Raw genomic sequence first — 23,458 nt, forward strand, 5'->3', positions numbered from 1 at the left:
GTATCACACGGGTGGGTTACACAGCAGCTCTGGCTCCAAGCACACCAGGTCGTCCACTGACACAGCTACACTGGCACCAAGGCAAAGAAGCAAACAAGGCCCAGGAGTGCAAAGGAAAGATGTTTAGCACACCAAGGAAAAAAGGATAAACCCCAACAAATATTCTTCCTGACTTATTTTTGCACACTGAAGCCTGCTGCAGGCTCCCTAGAAATCTATGCCACAGTCAGGATGGGGACGGCTTCAGATGTGCTAATGTGGTAGAAACAACACAAAAAGCAGCTTGGGCAAATGCAGACCATTACTTCAGGCTCACACTGGCTTCTTGCACTGCTGCCGCGGTCTCTGTGCTTTGGCACTTCTGGACAAAATTATCTCGGTTTTCCCCAGATTTCATTAGTTCTGTGAAGACCCAAGTGTCCTGGGTTTTGTGAAGCCAGTATCCCTGATCCTTGCCTGGAAATGGGTCACCCAGAAGAGCAGCAGGGCAATGAATGGAGAAGAGGGCTTGTTTCTTCTCAGAAGACTGCCCAGAGAGCCAGGAAGGTAAACAGGACCTTGCTTTTATAGGGGTCATTCGGGGGAATAGAGAAATAGACTCGGTCAAATATTTATTCTGTCTGAATGTGCGTGTCGGTTGGTTCCTATTGTGCACTGAGGTCACCCTGTACCATGCCAACAGTATACATGTGCCTTAAATACTAGGAAGGTCCTAACCTTGGCACTGGTGCATCTGCTTCGTATTATTTCCAGGTTTGCAGTCTGCAGAATTACGAAGCAGGCAGCATGGCCTAGGAGAAAGATATGTCAGTCTTGCCCCTCTGCCCAGAAAATGCTGGTAAGAGCACAGCAAAGCCCAGAAACCGGGAGAAGATTGAAGGCAGAGGGCCAAGGACAAGCAAGAAACCTTCCAAGATCTCTATTCCCCTGTTTCTCCCTACCAACATGAGTCACATCTAACTCATACCTATTTACCTCTCATGCCTAGTGCTTCTGTGATAAATTACATGACACTCCTCAATAGGCAGGCCCGAAGAGACACATACCAGAAATGGAGCGCATACTCACCCAGGGCAGGGGCTCTGCCTGCATTGCACCCCTCCAGCTGAGCCTGCTCAGAAAAAGGAAGGAGAAATGCTTCCCCGCATGTCTTTGTGTGTCTCACAACAGCAGGGAAAGGGACTGTATGCTCAGCTCACAAGCCACACTTCATAGACTGCAATTCCCTGCTTGAATCAGGCCAGTGAAAGGGGAATCCAATCCAGAAGTATTTCAGACTCTGCAAAAAACATCGAGCACAAAGAAAGGGCTGTGCTGCCTGACACCAGCACGTCTATGTGCCTTACTGCTGCCCTGCACGAGTGGCTTGTGCTTGAATGGCACCATGGGAAGAGCAGGCAGAGCCTCAAGCCTGGGATGCAGCATTGAGAGCCATGCACAGGCTGCTCCAGTTGAAAGGAACCCCCAGCCTTGGTCTCCTGCAACAGCTGCTCTGGGCTGGAAAGTCTCTCTTCCTAATTCCTGCATCTCTTAGACACAGAACGCTCACTCAGAGCCATTAGCTGCTGATGAGAGTGCTTAATGCCAGCCCAAGACCTTCCACTGGTTTGTATTTGTATCGTTTAAACTGCAGCCCTTTTTCGCAGCCTGAATTTCTCTGGCTTCGGCTTCCAGCCAAGAGAACTCTGCTTTTCTCTGATAGATCTGAATCCCATCTAGCAGCCAGAAACCTCTTCCCTTTTTAGGTACTTGTAAACTGTGAATGAACCACCTTTCAACCTCCTCCAGCAGTAAACTAAAGTAGCTTGAGAGACCAAAGCAGCGCATGGAGTATGTCAAAGAAAGTTTTACATTTTGGTTCATTTTCAGCTTCAACATTGTCCCATTTCCTATCTCTGCCCTGTCTAAATCACAGAGTTGTAGCTCAGAAAGTCGTGAGCTTAGCTCAGACATGAGGATTTTTAAAGTGTCCCCTTTCTTTATTGCTCTGAACATTTTTGATCATTTTAATCTCCTGCCTGTTTAGTACTTTTTCAAACAAGTTGGAGAAACAAAGTTGCTAGCTTCATACATACCAAGATAACGTACTATCCGTGGCAAAGACTCAGTGGTGTACCAGCTGAAGTTCAGGCCCCATTTCCTCATGTTTCCACCAGTTCTCAGCTTCCCAGCCTCATCCACACGAGCTACTGCTGCTTGGATGTGGGCAGTACATCTTATGTCAAGCCAAAACACCTAACCAAGGCCACCCGTCACCTGTCAACCACTCCTGTATCTGAATTTGAGCCTCCTCTCCATGGGGTTGAAGAACCACCAGCCTCACAAAGCCTGAGGTGATAGAGAAAAGAGGCTGCAGCTCTCCAGGCAATTCTAGCAGACAACCATGCCAAGGGTATGCTGTGCTGCAGAAAGGAAAGAGCAGCACAGCCTGATAGAGCCAAGACCAACAAGAAATACAGATTTTCTACAGGTTTTTGCTTACTCCAAGGTCAGATGAAATGCAGGAAACCACTAGATCCCAGCCTACATCAGTTCTGCTAGCCGTAAGAATTTACCCTAAAACCAGGATCAACAAATGCTCACAATTCCCTAACCTGTTTCAAGAGTTACGTTTCACTAAGAGGCCTTTGCAGGAGAGGTTTGCCCTCTGACAGCGGTCCTGGCATCTACTGCCAAGTTACCACCATCTCATGGAGAGGCTTACAAAAGTCTAAAAAATTGAGCTCTAAATTACACCGTACAAGTTGCCAGAACATCCACCATAAGAGGACTTATGTGTACACACTGCTTTAGCTAATTCACTTCTGATTACATTTGATATTACATTGAAGTACCTTGATGATAACAATACCTCTTTTACTTCTGGTACCTGAAGTATGCCTGAAAGCACCTTAAAGCCTCAACTCAAAACATCATTAATCATGAACAGGCAAAGTGCCCAAACAGAGTCCAACAATGGAGCAGTAACAAAACCACATCCCACCCACACAGCATCATACATAAACAACCCCTTGGCAGCATGAAACAGAAGCAAATCATCTTGGAAAAGGTGCTCAGTGAACTCTTTAATAGCCACAAACACTGCAGTGTCTTGCTCACTGTGGGAGATCCTCCAGAGTGGACAATCTACAGACACATCTGGGACCTCTGGGCAATGGATGTCATGAGTAGACATGACTTATCTTCTTCGCCTGACCCTGAGGATGCAATGCAAACCACTGGAGGCTGCTCCACAATGCCTGGCGCGCAGCAGGTGGCAAATTAGGTAGGTGGATCTAGAGAACTGAGAGAACAGGATCCTTCTGTGTCTTTCTGAGCCACTAAGGAAGAAGGCAACTTAGCTTGAACTCCCATGGCCATGGAAAAGAGAGGCTGAAAAATGCTTTCTGCAGCTGGGACTCCAAATGGAGTTCAGCTCTTTGGTGGTGGGGTCACAAGAGCTCCTCTGAGACCTCCAATGCTCCTGAAGGTAACAGGGCTGTATTTGACTAAAGCAATACCTGCAATATGACAGACCCCAGCTTTATTCAATGGATAGACACAACTTCCACAAACCATACACAGTCCAGAGCCTATCAAAGAGAACCTTGACGTCACACTGACGTATCACCCTATATCAACGTCTGCCACAACCCGCCAGTGATTCACTACAGGCTTCAAATTAAGAATATAAAATATAACAGATTATCTGTAATATGCTTTATGCTTTAGGCAACTTGCATTTCCAGTTAATGCAAAAAAGGATGATCAGACTTTATCACTTATGCTGCGCACACTGCAGCATCTCAATCAGATCTCTGCATCCTAGGCAAGAAAGGCACAATGTCAAACTTAAATTTCCAAGGGGCAGCATTCTGTTATGGCCACTGCTAGGACTTTAATTAACACACAGCCATGTTTCTCTTACTACATCTGTGATGATAGGGACACCACTGTGGGAGCAAGCACTAGATGTCATGGCTCACTTTGGGGCATATATGCCTTGCCTCCAATGTCCATGGGTCTATCTGTGCAGTAACTGCAAGGGCATAGGCTTAATAACCCAAAGCTCTCCAAGGACACAGGACATGTGCTCTGTGCCTAGCATGCACCATACTGCTGTGCCCTTCCTGCAGAGGTGCACCAGCAGGAGTCAGAGGCATAGCTTTGTGTTCCTGGAGATGCCTTACCCTGACAGCTGGAGACACGAGGTATGACGATGAAGGAACCACTCTCCCAGGTCCTAGAGGGTCTGCTGAGGACACCCACCCAGCTGACTCACAGACAGAGGTGTGGAGACAAGCCAAATGACTGGAAGTCTGAAGATTCTGAAAAGACTAAGATCAGCAGACTTGGGGTTGTAATGAAGCTTGGAAACCTTGCTGGAGCCAGAATGACCACATTATTCTTCCCTTCATGTCCCATAGCATCTCTACCATACAAGTTCTTTTCCCTTAGCTAGGATCCTGTAGCCTTCTAAGTCAGGGAGGAGTAATGACTACAATACCAATCCACAGCATTATGTATATTTAAAACTGTGAGTTACAGCAATCACTATTTCCATGATAATTCCCATCAGCCAAAGAAAACTGACTGAAAAGTCACAAACAGGTTTGCTGATTCAGGCTTGCTCTCTATAGGATCCCTCTGGCAGCTGAAAGCACAGGAAAAAGTTCCACAAAGCCAGTGAGTTCACTCTCCTCTTATAAATACTGGCTTCTCTTACATAAAAGAGCAATTGATAAATTCCTCCTCCTCTGTCTTTCTCTTTCCCACACTTAATATTTAGTTATTCTTCTTTCAAGGGAAAGTTTTTAAATTGGTGTATGATTTGGTCCAGAGCCCTAGGCTGAAATCTCAGCTCCAATGAAATCAATGAGCATCTGGCCACTGGGTAAGGATGTCTTCCCAATACCCAGGCTTTTCAGCCAAATTGCTAAGACAGTTAGGGCATGCTTTTATCACAGATTGGGAATTGATGCTAGAGGTGCCCATCCATGTGGCTACTCCAACAGTTACCTGAATAGCACAACTGCTACAAGTAATTCACATACAAATATCTAATATTAAAATCCAGGGCTGAAGTGCTTGGATTTGCCAAACCTAGTACTCTATGAACACTAGCTGGTTTGCAAACAATGTAATTGGAGTAGAATTGCTATTGTGTTTGTTTGTTTTGAATATTTTTGGCCAGGAAGTTGTCCTGGAGGTATAGTTGAGCATAAGTGGTCTGGTGGAAAAATGTCATTCATTCTGTTCCTATTAAAACCAAAAACAATAGCCACACAAAGACAGCAGCGACAATTTTTGCTCTTCATGCCTCTAACAATGTGTTTTCAACCCTAAAGGCAACATCTTGTTTATACCCAATTGATTCTGGGATCATATTTTCTATAATCAAATATATCTTTGTTCAAAGATATATTTTATGAACTGCTCAATTTCTACATGACCTTGAAAACAGCAATTCATAAAATATAGCTTTATCTCTATCTTCACAATCAGCTAGAAAAATGGCCCACCCATACTCTGTGGATGGCCAGTCAAGACCCAGCCAACAAGCAGATTACCCAGATCACCCAAAACTTCAAAATACATCTATTCTTTGTTTTAGCCACTGAACACTAAGCACAAATTGCTTGTCCTAGTATCCTGGTAAAGACCAGGGTGGCATTCATTATCTTTCAATCACCAAAGGAAAGTGTAACCCTCACCCCAGGAAATAAAACAATCTAAGATAGCAAACCCCCTTGTTTCATTACAACTTTCTCATGAAATCTGTACATGAAACCATATACAGACCCCTTAAGGCCATGGCAAAGATAAAAGCAATTTTCAGGTTATGGGGAAGGATTTGCTGATGTAAAATGGACATCAGTGGAACATCATCAGTTCCAGAAAGGGATGAAAAAACTATTTGGTGTTCTACAGCTCTATCAACCACAAGAGTGTTTCCAAAAACATGGATAAAAAGACCCCACTCAGTTAAACGGGAGCTGAAATTTAACAGAGACTGCATGCACTGCCTGGGCTCTCCCAGTGACAAGAGGACAGAAGACACATTTGCAAAACCAAGGGCTACAAACATAAATGCAGCCTAAGTCTGTGCAAGGCACATGAGCAAGTCAATCTTTCTCTCTCTGTCTAGCTCATCTCTCTCGTGCCCATCTAAGTTAGGTGCGAAGCAAAGGACCAGGGATTCACTCTTAGCACAACACTTCTGGACATCCCTGTCCTCCTTTCTCAATATATTGTATCTAAATAGAATGAGGACCCCAGAGGTGAGGTCTAAGGTCAGGAAGACCATAAACACCATCTGCAGCACCTCACAGCTCCATTCAAACCCAGCCTGTAACAGCAGAATCCCAGTGCAGGATCTGCCTCCTTTCCCTGCCCCAGCAGGGTAAAGTCACTTTTAACAAGTGTTTTTAAACATGCCTAAACATTGGCAGGTACGGAACAGTCAGCAAACACGGGGAGCAGTTAGGAAGATGTTAATTTGGGGCAGGCAGAGGTCAAGTGAACGTCAGATGCGACAGTCCAGCTTGCAACCATTCTGACCTCCCATGAAGTCCTGGGCCAGACACATCCCAATGTCTCATACACAACCAGGTGCAAACACTGCACAAAGCAGGGATCCATCCAAAGAAGAAAACACTTTAATAGCTGGACAATTAAATTCGATTAGTAGTCTCTAACACTGAGGTGGGAGGATTTTTAACCTATAAAATCATATTCTCCAGCATTCCGTGACAAAAGCCAACCACTTGCAGCCTTAATTACAAGATTTTTTTTTTTCCATGTCTCTGCTTAACTTTGAAAGTTCACCATTGTCTCTGGTAGGGTTTTGACAAATCCACCAGAGGGTATTTCCAAAACAGAAAGCTGTGTTTTTATCAGGATCTCCCCACAAGAGACCCTGGGGCTTGCATTAAAGACTTGTTTGTTCTCTGTAATGTTATATTAGAAAGATTAAAAGTTTGGGGATTTTTTTTCTGTTAACTCAAGAACTGCTTTAAAGCACTGGTACCAAAAGAACCTCAGACAGTGACCGCAGGTCTGGTTTTCATCCTAACACAGGAAAAAGGAAAGAAAATAAAGCTCATCACTGAGACAGCATTTCCAAGACAGCCAGATACATACATGCCCAAATCCCACTAAGTGAGGATGGAATTACCACCCTATACTATAATGAGCTCCCAATGCACAGGATGCCCCGGGTCTCTGCTGCTGCTGGAGTGATGACCCACGTCAGGCCAAGTTCTGCTCTCTTCCCACACATTGACCTCTCCATTAAAACTAGCAGAAGCCTTTGCACGTGACAGAACACTGTCTGCAGAGAGGGGTCCAACAGCACTGGCCGAGCCCACGGAGCGCCTGAGCCCTGCAGAGAAGGGGCCACCCTCCTCCATGGGCTGCAGGGAAGCAGCTAGCTGTAAATTCCATTTGGGACTCTGGGCACTGCCCAGTGGAGACACTAACACAGCGTGTCTCCTGCCTTGTCCAGAGTGCGGCTTCCCAGCATTGTTCTGAATAGCTCCGGACCCCCACTGAAGTGCAGCGATGGGTGGCTCACACTGAAATGTCCCCCAACCAGGCTGCTTTACGGCTGCCAGGAGTCTCAAGGATGTCAGCTCTTCCTGATTAATTTTTTTATCCTTATTTTCCCCCATTTTATACTTGAGTACTGCTTATTGCAATATTCTCTAGAACTATTCTCTGGAAAGCCATCCTGGCTAATTTTTGGCTTGTAAATTGCTCATGAGCAGTTTGTGGCTTGTGCTTAAAAGAAAAAAAATCAAGCAACTCTGGCTCATTTTGGTTGGATAAAGAGATTTTGTGGCCTCCGTCAATTCTAGTCCCTGACAGCAGTGACAGAGCTCTTATTATCACAAACATACAGTTGCAATTTTAAGATTTGCTTCCTGTGACTCTTTGTTTAAATTTTATCATCAGTTTCTGCTTCCACAAACATTTTTGGCACAAAGTTCACCTTATGGAACATTCATGGGCAACAAGTGAGAATGAAGGTAAAGCAAATTTGAGGTTTTGATGTGAGCAAACTCTCTGGTTGTCCAGCTACTCCACCAAAGGACTTGAGGAAGAGCAACAAAGGAAGGTGTGACACGAGTAATATTGTAGGTGACAGTGCAGAATGCAAGTAACCAGAAACAAAGACCAATGATGCGGCAGCAAAATGTGGGTGAAGAAAAGACAATGAGCATCATAGTGGTGGCCTGAGCAGAAAGACTATTCTGAGTTCAACGTTAACGGGGGTTTATTAGACCTGCTTTATGTCTAGCTGTAGATCACAAGGTAGGAACTTCAGCCAAACTGGCCAACAGATCCTGCACAACACAAACAACTTAAGGTGAAAACCAGAGTTCTGAACAAAGGATGGTTATTGAGCAAAAAGCTATTAATAGTGCTGGGTTTTATCCCAGAAATGTTGCGCAAACTGGGACAATTCACAACCCTTCTCTGCGCTTCCATTTCCTCTCTCAAAGATCCCACTTAATATACTTGGGGCAGGGACTGTCTCTTGTTATGACTCTGTGCTGTGAATAGCACAAGGGGAACAATGGTGCAGCCAGGACCTCTGGATGCCACCACAAATGCCAATTTTAAGCTGCAGTGACAACAAGCGGAAGAAGTTCGGGATCCAAGGAAGACCTGAGAAAAGACAGGGCACAATGTGGAATTCATATTCTATTATAAGCATGGACGGTTCTCATCTCTATGCAAGAGTGACATGGAAAAGCAAGAAGGCAGTTGAGCTAGACAAGAAAGAAGGCGCCTCTCTGTCCAGACACTCCAGTTTAAGGAAAATTCCACCATCTACAAAACCAAGGAACGGATGCTCAGGGGTCTGAGACACAGTATGGAAAACCTGACGGAGAATGGGGACTCCTCTGCTCGGGAACGTTTCTGTAGGAAACATTCAGTCTAAGTGCCCTGTGTGTCTGACTTAGCTTCTGATCAACACGTAGAAGGTGCAGTGGTGCTGAGGAGCTAACCTGGAAAGGCCTGGTTAGACCTTTACCATCTTCAGCATCTACAAAATCAACCTGGAAAGGCCCAAAGAGAAGGTTCATGGGGACAACACATCACAGGATTACAAGAGTAAGCTTGGAATAACCTGTCAGAAGTTGAGCAGATCACATCCCTGCCCCAAGATGGGATCAGCCCTGCAACATCCATCCAATTCACCAGGATCCAGACCCACAAACAAGCTACACATCTACTCTGCATCCCACAGAGTGCCCCAGGACCTGGCTGACTTCAAGGATATACCTGATCCCATCCTCACCAACAGGCAGCACTAAATCCCACCTGGGTAAATGCTTGGGTCCCTGCAAGGAAGGCCATCAGCACAAGGGCACAACAGTTAGCAGGTGATGGGGAACCTAGCCACATTGTCAACTACTGAGACCTGTGAGGCTCTTTTGGTCCCCAGGTGAAATGAGATGTTCTATCTGTTCCCAAAGATGAAGCTCATCTCTCCTTTTGTCTTCCAGTTCTTTACACTGCCCCTTCTATCCATTTTCTTCTCCTTGTCCATACCAGCTGCCACCAGTCACAAGCAAGGAAAATCACTCATCTTTGTCCTTCTCTCAATTCACCTTGGCTGCAAGATGCATGTTTTCTCTTTCCTTTGCAAAAAATCAATGATCTTGAAAACCTTGAACATCGCTCTTAAGTCCCAGCCTCATCTTCCTTCATTTCTGGAGATGCTGCCTACCTCCCACATCTCACTGAAGAGCTCCAGGCAGCCTTCTCATCATGAAATCGAGAGAGCCTGAATCATCCTCTCAGACAGGCACCTGAATACTGGTTTTCTGCCAGTTTGGGATGGTGCATAAGGAGCTCCACTGTCATAAACAGCTCAGAAATACTTCAGTGCTGCTTCACGGCTGTGTTGCTCTCTGGTCACATTCTCCCCCTGGCTGCAGGATGTAGTTGAGCTTCCACTTGTACTCACACTGTGCAAGGCTCTTCACCCTCATGCCCTGTCTGTCCCTGCAGTGACAGTTCCTCTATGCAATGGTCAAGCTTGAAACACCAGGAGAAGAAAGCCTTCCTGCTCAACTAAGTGCTTCTGTTTGTAGCTACAGGATCCCTGAATGTGTACAGAGGAAGGATCCAATCCCAAATCTGCTTTTTTAATGAGCAAGGACACCTGGGTCTCACCCAAAGCCAAGGGATCATGAAGACTAAACATCTCAGTCAAGCACAGCCTACCCTATTATGCTTTTCATGGCATTTCTCAGCTTGCGCCCCTCCCTTTGTAATTAAGTAGTAAATAAATGTCTGGTCAAAATATCAGATAATTAACTGGGAGAGTCTTTGCGAACATGAACAAAAGCTGAACAGACACCTCAGACAATCGCACATCAGCCCTGCCATCTGAAGGATCCTCTCAAACACCTCCCCAGGTAACTAAAGACAAACAGATCCAACTTCCCAACGACCCTCACGCACTCCTCTTCGCCGCTGCAGGAGCCCCCAGGAACCACAGCAGAGGTTAACTGCGAGTGGCTCACCACGAAGGGCAGCAGTTGGCAAGACTTTAGCTCCCAACACTGCGCTCCCCTTCGCTCCCCTGACAATTTGACACACTGCTGTTTATCCTTATCCATTGTTCATGGTCCTCCCCACCCAGCTTTCAGCCCATGTGATACTCCCCTGTTCCTACCAACTGGAATTAATTTGGGGTGCTAGGGCTCTATCAAGAGGCTTTTCTACAATCTAAATTCTTGCAAAGCATTACCTGATTTCATACAGATAGCTTGGCCTTTCATCAGACACCCAGACTAAACAAGCAAGCCATCATATTTTTTTGGGGCAGCTGGCTTGTAATTCCTGTCTCAGTGATGCTCTGATAACCAAGTAACTCTGAGGAGGAGATCCTGGTCAGCAAGGACCATTTATCAACATAAACTTTATCCTCCCAGAATTCTCCCCTACCTCTAACTTCTTATGTAAAGCTGATGCTGCTAAAACATTAGCTGAGCTTAGGTCAAGATAAGATGGCTTTTGAAAGACTTCCAATGGCTCATTTGCAATAAACTGCTGAGGAATAAATCATTTCAGCTCTGATGAGTCCTCAAGCAGCCAACTCAGTTAGCAGGGCAGCTCCAGCAGCGAAGAACAGGAGAAGGCTTTGGTGATGCATGGGGACTCGTGACAGGCACAGGGAGCAGCCAGAAAAGACCACCATGCTACAGAGAGGTACCATGTTGGGTTAGACCACGCTCTTTGCTAGACAGGGACCTCCACTTCATGGCAGCAAGTATCACTTACTCCTTTTGAATAACTTCCCAGTAGGGAAGTCTTCTGCATTCTCTCAAGGACAGAGCTGTTTTTCTACCCTAATGCCCAGAGGCTTGTAACTCCCGCATGCATTTTTACCCTCATTAATCCAGCTGACAGCAGGCCTATGCTTCACATCAATGTCTCTCCCTTTCTGCCAGTCCTGCTATGCTCTTGTCTTCAGTGACTGCAGTAACAACTTCCAGGGAGTACAGATGTACCAAGTGGAAACCGGCCGGGAGCAGCTAGGGATGTCTAGACTTCCACCTTTGGCCTCAGTGGAAACATAAAGAGTGCTTCATTTATGTGACCTTCTGTGCTGTCATGGTGCCCCTTCAATCCTCTGGGTGAAAACTGTTTCCAGGGTCTTTTCTCTCACTCCTAAATGCCAAGGTTCTTCCCTACTCATACCAACCTTGCAAAAGCCACTGTAACGATTCCTGTAGTGACAGGACAAAGGGTTGTAGTGACTGGACAAGGGGTAACGGGTTAAAACTTAAACAGGGGAAGTTTAGATTGGATATAAGGAGGAAATTCTTTCCTGTTAGGGTGGTGAGACACTGGAAGCGGTTGCCCAGGGAGGTTGTGAGTGCTCCATTCCTGGCAGTGTTCAAGGCCAGGTTGGATGAAGCCTTGGGTGGGATGGTTTAGTGTGAGGTGTCCCTGCCCACGGCAGAGGGGTTGGAACTGGATGATCTTGAGATCATTTCCAACCCTAACTATTCTATGATTCTATGATTCACACAGAAAGCTCTAGCAGCCTTGCACCAGTGTGACTGGGGCATGGGACCTCCATCAACCTCCAGGAGCCAGGCTGGGGACCACCACCATGCCTCTGACCCTAGCTTAGCAGGTATAGTCCACCCATGGACCACAGTCAGCTCCCCATGGAACCATTCCCCCAGCATCCCAGGTCAGGCATGGTGGGGCTGAGACAGCACTGGAGGGGTTGGTTTTAGGAGAAGGCTTCAGGAAGCTTCATGCTGTGGCACACGAAGACCACAGATGGCAGCTGGGACGGCCAGTCTGATAGCTCTTGGTGAGGACCATATTCTCAGTCTACACAGCAAAACACCATACCTACACAGAACTCCTGCAGCACACTGCCCCAGCAACTCAGCCAGCTCACGTGGACTAAGAGTGCAGCAGGAAGGTCTGCTGACTCAGGGCAATTCATCAAGTTGAGTCCCAGGCTGCTCTGACAGGTTTGGACTCGAGCAGATAATCCAAGCCCAATCCTGAGGAAGGGGGACCGTCAACTCGGGTTGGTCTGTGCAGCCTCCCTATTCAGGGTGTCTTCTCCAGAGGGTAGCAAGGACCCCTCAAGTAGGCTCTGCTCTGATGTGGTCCCACTGTTCTGGGTAGACAGAGAGCCTGAGGGCACCATCGTCTTCCCTGCCACCTCCATGCCTCCTCCACAGTGCTAACTGGAGCCAGCACTGAGAACCCAAGCTCAGATCAGAGCTGCCCTGCAAGAGCCTTTGGTTGGTCAGGTGCAGTGGATCAACCAATTCCAGCCAGAAGCATGGTAAAAATAACAGCCTTTTTCTGCAGAATAGGGTTTAAGGCAGGAATCTGGTGCAGAATAGTTCTTTCCCTTTAAATTCACACCCTAGGCCAAGCATGTTTTGCAAGAGCCTCCCTGTGCAGACAAGCCCTGAGGCTTCAGTGCAGAAAACTCCTGCTGGGGGAAGCACCCAAGACATTTCGAGGCCAGGGCCCCGACTCTTACAATGGGGCTGCTGCTGAGCCTGCATGTGGCAGAAGAGATGGGGCAGCCTCAGAGACGTGTGGTTCTCCATGAGTGTGAGCAGACAGCAAATATGTACAAGAGGCATTTGGTGTCCACAAAGAGAAGAAGGAGAATGGAGGAGTGGACAGAGAGATGCTCACACTCAGCTCAGCTCACCTGGAAATCATGAATTGGGCTGCTTCTCCTGCTCAGAAATTGTGATATTGGATTAAATGTAATGAGCTATCCACCTACAGATGTGTTGGAGACCTGTTATTGTCTCTGATATGACATATGATATTGTCTCTGCGATGACAAAGGACAAGAGAAATCAGAGAGAGCCAGAAAATAAAGCCAGCACAACACCTAGGGCTTCACGGGAAATACCAGATTATCACAGTTCTGGCACTAAAACCAAAGCTGTTGGCAGTGCTTCAGATTACTACTGCTGCTTTTTCTCCTTTCTAACCCCCTAAAAATGAACAAGACACCTACCTAACCCCATAAGAAAACCAGAGCTATGACTCATGCCATCTCTCTCAATAACCGCCTCAAAACATTACCAACACAAAATGTTACAACACATGAAATGAGCAACGGCCCTGTTAACACAAGGGTTGTTCTTAAAATTCATGGCCTGCCCACATTTTCTAAATATAGGATAGACAAGGAAACCTCTCCAGAAGCACTAATAACTCAAACAACCAACCCAAGACATGCTATGTGGACAGAGGTGGATAAGAAAGCTGTTATCAACATATTTCCATTGCACAACATTTCTTTGCCACCCCTGCTTTCTCTTCAGCCCCATCAGCAGCAGGTAAATTGGATAAGCTCAGCCACAGAAAGGAGCAATTCCCTGGAATTCAGCTTAGGAAAAGCCGTAAGGAATAACAGCAGCATTGCAGCTGCTTTCTGCAGAATCAGGAGTCCTACATCTAGAAGTCTGACAGTAGAAGAGCTAGAAGTATTACTGAAAGAAATTAAAGCTTGAGAGGTCTGTGGAAGCTGAGATCACCTGCCCTGGGAAGGGTCTGCAGCACCTACATCATCAGCAGCAGGACCCACGACCTTGCCTTCACAAATCAGCTGAGATAGAGAAGCACTGAAGAGGCAGAAGTATGCACTATAACCAGTACATACAGGCTAAGTGCTAGGCCTACACAGCTCAAAGTTGCATCATGCCTTTACTGCTGCTTTACCAATACTGGTACCCAAGCAAGCAACAGCAAAAGTTGCTCAGAATGTCTTCACATAACAATGTTCTTTCCTAACTGCACTGCAGACATCGCGCTGGCTGGGCAAGGACCATTTGCCCATGGCAACCTTTTTCCTTGACAGCTTTTCTTTGGTTATCAACAAATCTCTTCAATCTCATGTTTGAAAGTGCACAACTGTGAATCAGGAAAGCTGAGTCAGATCCTCAGCCTCGTTGTCAAGGAACGGGCTGCTGCAGTGCAGCATGGATACCTACAAGCCACTGTCACAGCATGGGATGGGCACTGTCCACCCCCTGCAGGAAACTCAAGTGCTCATTTAACCATCATCCACAACCATTCCTCCAGATTTTTACCATTTTCTCCCCCACATAGCAGCATTATTTGCCAAGATGTCCCTCCTCAAATCCACCCACTAACATGTCTTCGGGGGGTCCCGAACCAAGTTACCCAGGAGTTTATCACATCTCTCCCTTGATGTAAATGTGTTCATTTCAGACAGCAGAAAGGTCTCCTTATTCTTAAACAGTCTCACTAGCCCTGCTGGACAAAAAGGTGGTACCAAGGGCTCATCATGGGGGGGCAATGGGAAGGACACCCACAAGTGGGTAATTCATGCTGCCTCCTATAATCCTGAGATGACATTTTTAGGGGAAAAAATTCAGATTCTGGAAAAAGGGTATTCATACCTGGAAGGACTGGGAGAGGTAACCAAGGACTGAGTGGGAAATGTTTTTCCAAGTAGAGGAGAAGCATAGATATTATTATACACATGCTGCTTTCCGTACTGAGTCATCATTTCAGGTAAGATCCAGGATAATTTCTGTTTCAGGCTGAATCCCTTTTTTTTGGTCATATAACTGGCATCTCTGCAATGTTCGTACCTCTTCTACAAGGCAAATCTTAGCTGTGTTTGTTACCCAACAGCTAGCCAGAGAGTTTATTTTAGCATTCATTAAACGTGCCTCTCACGCAGACTCTCAGGACAAATACAGAAACCTAATCTCATTTATTGACAAATGTGAAGCAAAATATACTGCCATGCCAAAGAGGAGTTCATCGCATTCCTTGTCCTTGCCCTTCAGGCAAAAGCCTGAATGAGCTGATGAAACATGCATGATCTCTGCAAGAGAAACAAACTGCTGCTTGGGTAGCTGCAATCAGGCATGCGCCTGCCCTTTTGGAAAGCCAGCTAGCCCAGCTCCAGCAGCTCGACCTATGGATCCAGGACTTGTTAGCAAGATTTTCTGGACCTGAGTCACTTTAACACCTCAGTCATTTTCAGGCAACCAAGATTCATAGCACAAGATCAGCAATTTGCTCTGCTCATGGCAGAAGTCACACAGGCCAGCACTGGGATACTGTGTGATGGAGAACTGATGCTGCTGCACAAGCTGCCGTGTCCATCAAGTGATTGCACCGTGGAGCAGGCATAGCAGCAGTACAGGCTGATTCTGGAGACCTGCTGTCTGAGAAAGCCTCGCTTTGCATTGTCTATCCAAATGGGAGCAATGTACCAGCAGTACTAACCACTGGAGTGTCTCCCATTCTTAACCCCATCAGCATTCCTCTTGCTTACAAACCCTGCAATGGAAGTCAGGCAGGTGATTTCCCTTTTTGTCATTGTAGTGCAGCTGAGGCTTTTCCCCTGCAGAGAGCAGCAAGTTAGCATGGGCACGGCTGAAGCTGGTTTCCCTGCTGTGTAGAACAACTGTGCTACTAACTGAAACATCCTCCCTCTGCCTGCTCCAAACTAAGCATTGCTCTCTGCCAGTCCTGTCCCACTCGCCAGAGCTTGGAAAACGGCGCAGGAGACAGGCATCTGAACACCCATGCAGTACAGGCAAAGGACATGGCCAGGCTCAAGGCAGTGCCTTTACCTCAGCTCCCTGGCCACTCTTCTCCCAAGAGCATCAATAGCTTGTTCCATGCTGGGACCTGAGCTCACTTGCTGATCTGACTTGTCACATCATGAATCTGGGAGTGCTATCAATAATCTGGCCAACATTAGGTGCTCTGTGAAGACTTCACAAGCCCACATTGCTCATGCACCACTCCTGAAGCATGACCAGTTTGCCCCCAGAGCAAAGAGGCTTCTCTCCAGGAGCACTCGGGTGCTTTGAAGCAGAGACAGCTACTGAGCATGGGTGTTTTGTCAACGGTTTGACTAGAGGAAGAGATGTGCAAGAGGCATACAAGGAGCAACAGGATCAGTACAGGCATTTCCAGAGTAGTGTGCAGGCCAAAACTGTATACTCACACCCCCCGGAGGGCTGGAATGCATCAGGAACCAGGGAACTCCTGCAAAGTGCCATGGACTTCAAAGTGGAAAAAGAAGTTCACATGAGCACAAACATATGGACCCATGCACACATACACAGCTTTGGGAGTGGGAATAAAGACCCAGCCTTCAAATCAAAAAGCTGCTGAAAGCAAGAGGGTTGGGTGCTCAGCTGGGAGAGATCACATAACACACCCCCTAACAAAGCCAGAAGAGGTAGGTCAGAGAAATATCTGCTGAGAACCTGGCTGATGGATTTTAACCTGATTTTACCCTCAAATTAAGCAAATGTGCAAATTCTGACACCAAAAAAGATGTTTCTCTGAAAGGCTTCCAAACATGAGTCAATGATGTAGGAAATCTGCTTCAAATTTTTGGGCTGGGGAAAAAAAAAAAAATAAATAAATAAAACAGAAAAAAAAAAACCAACCCAAACCACTAAACCACCTGAGTTTTGTGTAGTTTTGAAGTAAATTAAAGTTTCACTGCTTCCCTAAAGAACACCTTTCTGCCCATCTCATACATCCGTAGCAGCCTTTCTGCGCTGGCAGCCACTGAGTCTCAAACTCTCATCCTCACCAGGCATGAAAATTCAGCAAGAAAAACTGGGCTCTGACTTGTATGTGTAGTCAGAAGTTTACGTGGTTAGTAAGGATGCAACAAGCTGTAGAAAAGTTGCAGGACACTGGACTGCTCAAAAGGTTGATCATCACCCCTACTGCGTGGAGACAGCCTTGCGTGGCTTAGCACTACTCCCCACAAAGCAGCTCTCCCCCACATTCAGGAGCTCTTACCTTCCAGACATGCCTAACTAAAATCCATTATGACTGAGTCTGCCAAGCTTAATTACCAGAGTTATTAATTACCTAAATGTTTAATTTTTACCACTATTACTTGTATTTGTTACTGCAATTTGGAACATCTCAAAAATGCAGCAACATAACACTGCTCTTGTCAGAGACAGCTCAAGGTCACGTCAGTTCAAAACACAGCTTTCTGTCTAGAGCACAACACAGAAGCCCCAACCATGGCTTGAGCACAGCACTGGAGCCCCAGCCATGGCCCCCCCAGTGGATGGCCAGCCTTTGCTGGGGCATCGCAGTCCTGCAACTTCTCAGCCAAAGAAAATGACCTGAATCGGTAGTCCTAGTCATGAGCTGCAAGCTCAGCTCCTCTTGAACTTACATCCTCCAAGTTCTCTTCAAGAGACACTTTGTTTTTATGGAGCTTTGCTCCCAGAAGAAAACAAGCACATCCAACCAAGAGCCACGCATGACCCACACATGGCTCCACTCACTGATTACTGCACGAGCATGACCTCACTGTAACCAAGTTCCCAGGCACTAAGAAAGGCACATGGTCATAGCACCCCCCATGCCGAACCCTTCTCATGCACCTGAAAGTGTTCACCGGAATCAAAGGGAAAAAGAATGGAGAGATCAGAGGAACAAGAGCCTCCTTGGCCCTCCTCTCACTGCCTCTGGAAGCGAGATGTGGGTCCACGCACTAGTCTTATCCCATCTTCTCCAGTCAGAGTTCAAGCACTGCTGCAGTCCCACTAAAGCTCAGTGCTGAACCAAGACAGGAGATCAGTGGCACTTAGAGCAGGAGGCTGGCAGTGCAGATACAGGAAGAAGGATGACAGAGCCATGCTGTTCATGGCAACATGGCTTTGCAGCTAGAGCCCGTAACATTAACCAAGGCAAGAGAGTGAGCCAAAGTCATGACTACAAAGGTCAGCAGCCAGGCTGTGCCCAGCCCCTCTACATGTTCCTCCTCTCACCAGAGACTGCTTTTCCCAGGGTACTTACACCCACCTCCAGAAAGGGATTGAAAATGGGATGCCAGGGGCTCTGAATCACCACCTCCATAGTAGGATTACTTACTAATGTACCATTCTGATCCATTCTGCGCCCCTGGCAATACCCAGCCACCTAGTCTGCCTGAATGGAGAGATGGGCTATTCCTCAACCCTGATGGGTCTCTCTCCCATAACCTTGTGTTTGTATTAACACCTGAGATATGAGCCACATAAAGTGGAGGAACAGAGCTGCATGCTCATTTATCCATCCTTCCTTCTGCACAGCTAGTGAGCTCTAGCAAAAACACCAGAAAGCAGCTGGGACATATAACCTTTTCCTTTACCCCAGCATGAATCACTGGAGCTTGTGAGTCAGACCCCCCCATGCCCATGCTGAGCAAGTTACTGCATGTTGGCTGATCCATAGTAACTGGCTACATGTGTGCTCTCAGCCACATGGCAGTGGCAGCAGCAGGCTATTAGTTTAGCCAGAGGACATGATCTAGTGAAACCATACATGTGGACAGATCCTGGAGCACAGCTAACATCTGGTACCTTGTGTGTCTGGGTGTTTATAGAGAACAAAACTGCTACTGTAGGAGATCTGCTGTGGGTTATCCCTCTGGTAAACAAACCTTTTGGCTAATGCTTCTATGAGCTCCTTAGAACTGGAGTTTTTCCTACGAACAGAAGTCTAAGAAAAAAACAAAAGCACGTTCACCCTGCAATGTGGACAGAGCTCATACAGAGGTATCTTAGCCAGCAGGGAACTGTTTTAGTTGCATTACTGTTGAGTGCCTCCACCAGCATGAGCTTCCATCACAAAGCTTGCACCTAGCATCTGCAAGGGACTTCCACATCCCTCACCATCTCTGTGTTAATGTGGCCGCACTCTAAAGCATCCCAGGCTGGTAGATCCTGGCCAATGTACTGCTGCAATTCCACCACTGGCTCGTGCCCAGGGGCACCTTCCTTCTGAAAGACCTCAAGTTTCAATTGTAATACCTTTCTGCACAACTCTTCCACCAAAGCCTGACTTGTCTGTGAACTGAGGTCAAGCTGGTTCCTACCGAAGCATGATACCCCCTACGGAGACTCCTCACATGCTCTCCGAGGAGTTCTCCAGCATTAGCACTTGCCACAGGCAGTTCAAGAGAAAGGTACCATTCCTGTGTTGCCAGTGTTATTAGCACTGACAACACAACCCTTAAGCACACGCAATGTTTTCCTTACCGCCAAGTCACAATAAGAGAGAATGCTTGGAATTGCTGGGGAATTTGATCAAGCAAATGCTTTACATTTCCCTGGTCTTCTCTCCCCAAGTGACCTCACGGAAATACATAGGAAATGCAGCCTGTCCCAGTCCCATTGCCCTTCCCTTTCCAATTCACTCTTTCCCTACCTCACTATCAAGGTTTCCGCCGGCCCTTTTGCTTCTTCTCCTGCCCATCTCCCCATGAGGCTGGTGCACTGGCTTCCTAATCCACTGCCACAGCTCTGGCAAGTGCTCATCCTGCTCTCCTCTCGATACATTTGTTCCACTTCTCCAAAGTCTACCCCAAATCTTTCTATGTGAAAGGGCAGCTTCCTTTATACCCACGGTCTTGCCTGAGTCTCAAGTCTTTCCCTGCCCCAGGCCATCCACTGTCTGATAAGGTACCATCTCTTTGAGACCTGACCTTTGCCAGCATTGTGGGAGCATTATACATGTATTTGCTGGTTTGTTGCTACATTCTGCAGCTCACGTAGTCCCTACAGGGTGTGCCTTCTATGTGTGTTGGGTGGGGGACAGTCTACCTTCCAATGCATGCTACGAATGTCTAAGAGGGATCCTGATGGTGCTTCTTCATAGATGGACACCATCTCCCTCTGGAGGCCTTCACAGGCTGTTCCACTGCCTAACTCTATAGCCAAGGCACTCACTTTATGTCAGCTGCATAACAGCATAAACGTGTGAGTTTAGGTTAAAGATAGCCCTTGTCCTCAGAACAAAGCTAGCACTTCACATGAGATCAGCAATCTTCTTTTACATATTCACAGAAGCCAAAACAATTGTGTTAAAAGCCACAGAGGAAGAACCCTCTCCTCCCCTAAGTTTGAGAGACCTCAGGGGAAATCTAGCAGTCACCACAGCACATCAATGCTCTTTCCTGAAACTACTGTTTCAGCTCATTCCTCTTCTAAGAGGTTTTTCTGCTGCTCTGATTCACTGGCAGTCAATAGCTTTACTACACGGGGCAATTCCCCAGACCAGTGGGTAGGGCTGGGAGATCACGTCTGGAAGTCAGGGAGTGTTACTCCACGACAGAGATGTCCAGGGCTCTTTACAGACCACACCAGGAATGGGTGTTTAAAGGTAATTTCTCATACAGACACCTATGAGCACAAGGGTAGATCAAGACTATCAGAGTGTCATAGGTACCAAAGTTTCACCCTCAGCAGCCAGAGAGTGGTCAGGGATGCAGCATGAATAAGGCAGGCTTTCCACTCTGTTATCATCCCCTGAGTCTCCCTTGTACTGCCAATCAAGCAAATGTTCCTGCCTGGACCTCCTTGGAGTCTCTGTAAGATTTCTGTACGTTCCTCTTCTGCCTCCTGGTTTCAGAGGGGTCAGCACATCCCACTTGCCTGGAAGAAATAACACAAATTCCCTCTGCAGTGCCCTGGAGGTTGCCTGATTTACGCCAGGGCTCCGTTTTGCTTCAGCCAGATCATGCCAGAGAGGCAGTCTGAGGTCCAGCCACAAGCTGAAGAGTCTGCTGCCTGAAGTGAGGGTCTGTGTACCAGGTCTGGGGTATCTGCTCATAAGTGATTGGAGGAAGAACTCTTCTCTTCTAAAAGTCCCTTTGGGGAAGCATTGCTGTGCCCCTTAGACCACACAGCAAAGCCGACCTATGATGGGAAAAGGTATTCACAGATTCCACTGATCCCAAACAACCGAACACAAAGTGGGACTTCGTTCAGAGGCACCACGGACAGCCAAGTGTCTTCCCCTGACGGACTCACAGAGCTAACGATGGGCGACCTCTGCAGCAATACAGGGCAAACAAGTGACCTGGATCTAAGTAATCTAGTTAGTAATTAATACAATAAAAGGACCATGCTCATGCTGTGCAAGCCAAACCCAGAACCTTTCTTTTCTTTGGTTGAGATACAGACAGGGTGAATGCAATGAGACAGCCCCCAGCTCCAGCACACTTCAGAGCCCCTTGGACAGATCTGGTCATCTTCAAGCAGCTGCTGTCTCTGCTTGATGGTTTCAAGCTCCCTGTCCTGAAGCTGTCCCAAAAGTCTCCTCCCAGATCCCACAGCAACAGCTATGGTCTGATGTCATAAGCAGGAGACCATGCGTGAGGTGAGCCTGCCAAGGCATCAGCACCCACTGCCACCCCAGCAGCTCCAGGCACCACAGGGTGGTGGGTCTCTATTCAGAGTAAAGACATGGAAAAGGATAGGGGCAAATCCTGCCACCAGTGATGCTGTATGAAGCCAAAACAAAGCTGTTCAGGTCGAGAGCAATCACTGCTGTCATGGTATCAGGACCAAGAGCAGAACTGCATCCAGGCAAGTGAAGAGGTAAACTGACAGACTCCTCCAGGACTGGTCCAGCTTGTAGCCTCTCTTAGCAGTGATAAAACACAAAGTCTGAGAGAGTTCCCTCTCTCTCCAAATGCATTGCCAGATAAACCACAGATAAGAAACAGCCAGGGATAATCCCTCTCTGATACCATGACCGAGAAAGAAATACCACTGTGCTGCATTACCAATCCTTCTGTAACTTTCCAAGGCAGTTCTCATATTGCCCCAACTCATACTCCCCGTTTACTCAGCAATCAACCTTCATCAGTTAAAGGCAATGTAAACATTTTATCCTGGCAAGATCTGAAATATTGCCTTGCTCATTTTGCAAGGAACAGTCAGATCTCCTCTAAGGAACAGCCTGATTTCACTAATAAGTGTATCAGCAGAGAGTGAAGGTTTACAGTCCTCGTGTCTTTTAACTACAACTCAATGAGTTACGTCAGAAAGAGAGACTGTAACTTTTATCTAATCTCTGAGAGATGGGCTTTCCCAAGGAACAGTCCCTGTGATCCTCCAAAATAGTGGCTTTTGATATTTATCTCAGGAAGAAGCAAGAAAACAACCAACCAAACATCAAAACACAACACACCAGAACCCCCCGAGAATCAGCACAAACCCCCTACAATTACCATATCACCATGACAGGAACCAAGTGCTGCTGGTTTTTGAGAGTACATTGCCCTGAATTCTTGAGGCTTTGGGTATTTAAAAAGGAAAAAAAAATAAAATAGAGAAGATCAAAAGGCAAGCAGACCTATAGCAGCATGAAATATGAATGAGATGCAGAGATTTGCACACTTGCCTAGCAAACGCTCCCTATCATTTGCACCCTCATGCAACCCACAAGTACTTTCCTGCTGGCTTTCTGGCTTCTCTCTTCTTCCTTTAAGTAAAATTTGTTAAAAAATGGGAAGTACCTTTTCCTGGTTCAGGTTCTCTTTCCCCTCTTTTCCCTTCTTTGTTCTTTTTGCTCTTTCCTTTCCCTTTTTTCTTGCTCTCGGACATTCTGCACAAGTGTTTACAGTCTCAGGAAAAGACAGTCCACACCAGATCTATATGCCCCACGACTGCTACTCCAAATATTACTTGCCAGCTGCAACTTCCGACTGTTCTTATATTGTTTCTGACACAGACAACACCCACCACTGGGTGGAGAAGCAAAACTTTAACCATTTGCTCCCTGCTCCCAGTTGTCTGAAAAGATGCACTGGGTTACAGCGGGAGGACAAGGTGAACAGTGCTACAGGGTGGGAGTAGCTCTCCCGAGAGTGTCTTGAACACATGAAGTCTAGAGATGGTTTTCCACTTGCTGATTCTGTCTCTGGCTGCAAGTAAGCTCTGAACTTCTGGAGCATCACAGAAATACGTGTTTTGGGGAACTGCTGAGGCTCAGATCTCAGTGATATGTGGGAAGCAGTGGAGTCTAAAGAAAAACCTAGAGGCTTGCAACCCATTCTTACGCTGCTTAGACCCTGCAGAGGGATTAAGTTGGCCTTTCTCCTCATGCTGTTGTTCCCACCATAAATATGAATGACTTCACCTGCCCTTGCACC

The 23,458-nt window shown here is 46.7% G+C and overlaps 1 protein-coding gene across 1 annotated transcript in view; it reads right to left on the minus strand.

Moving 5' to 3' along the window:
• Positions 1-22,949, minus strand: part of NRG2 (neuregulin 2) — an 84,508-nt gene extending 61,559 nt beyond the window's left edge. Inside the window, exon 1 of the mRNA XM_065690529.1 lies at positions 22,823-22,949. Within this exon, the coding sequence (XP_065546601.1) occupies positions 22,823-22,910 (88 nt within the window). The 5' untranslated portion in view covers positions 22,911-22,949. The remainder of the gene's footprint in view (positions 1-22,822) is intronic.
• Between the last annotated feature and the right edge of the window lie 509 nt (positions 22,950-23,458).

Source organism: Lathamus discolor, chromosome 10 (assembly GCF_037157495.1).
Source record: "Lathamus discolor isolate bLatDis1 chromosome 10, bLatDis1.hap1, whole genome shotgun sequence".
In the NCBI taxonomy this organism is placed as follows: Eukaryota; Metazoa; Chordata; class Aves; order Psittaciformes; family Psittacidae; genus Lathamus; species Lathamus discolor.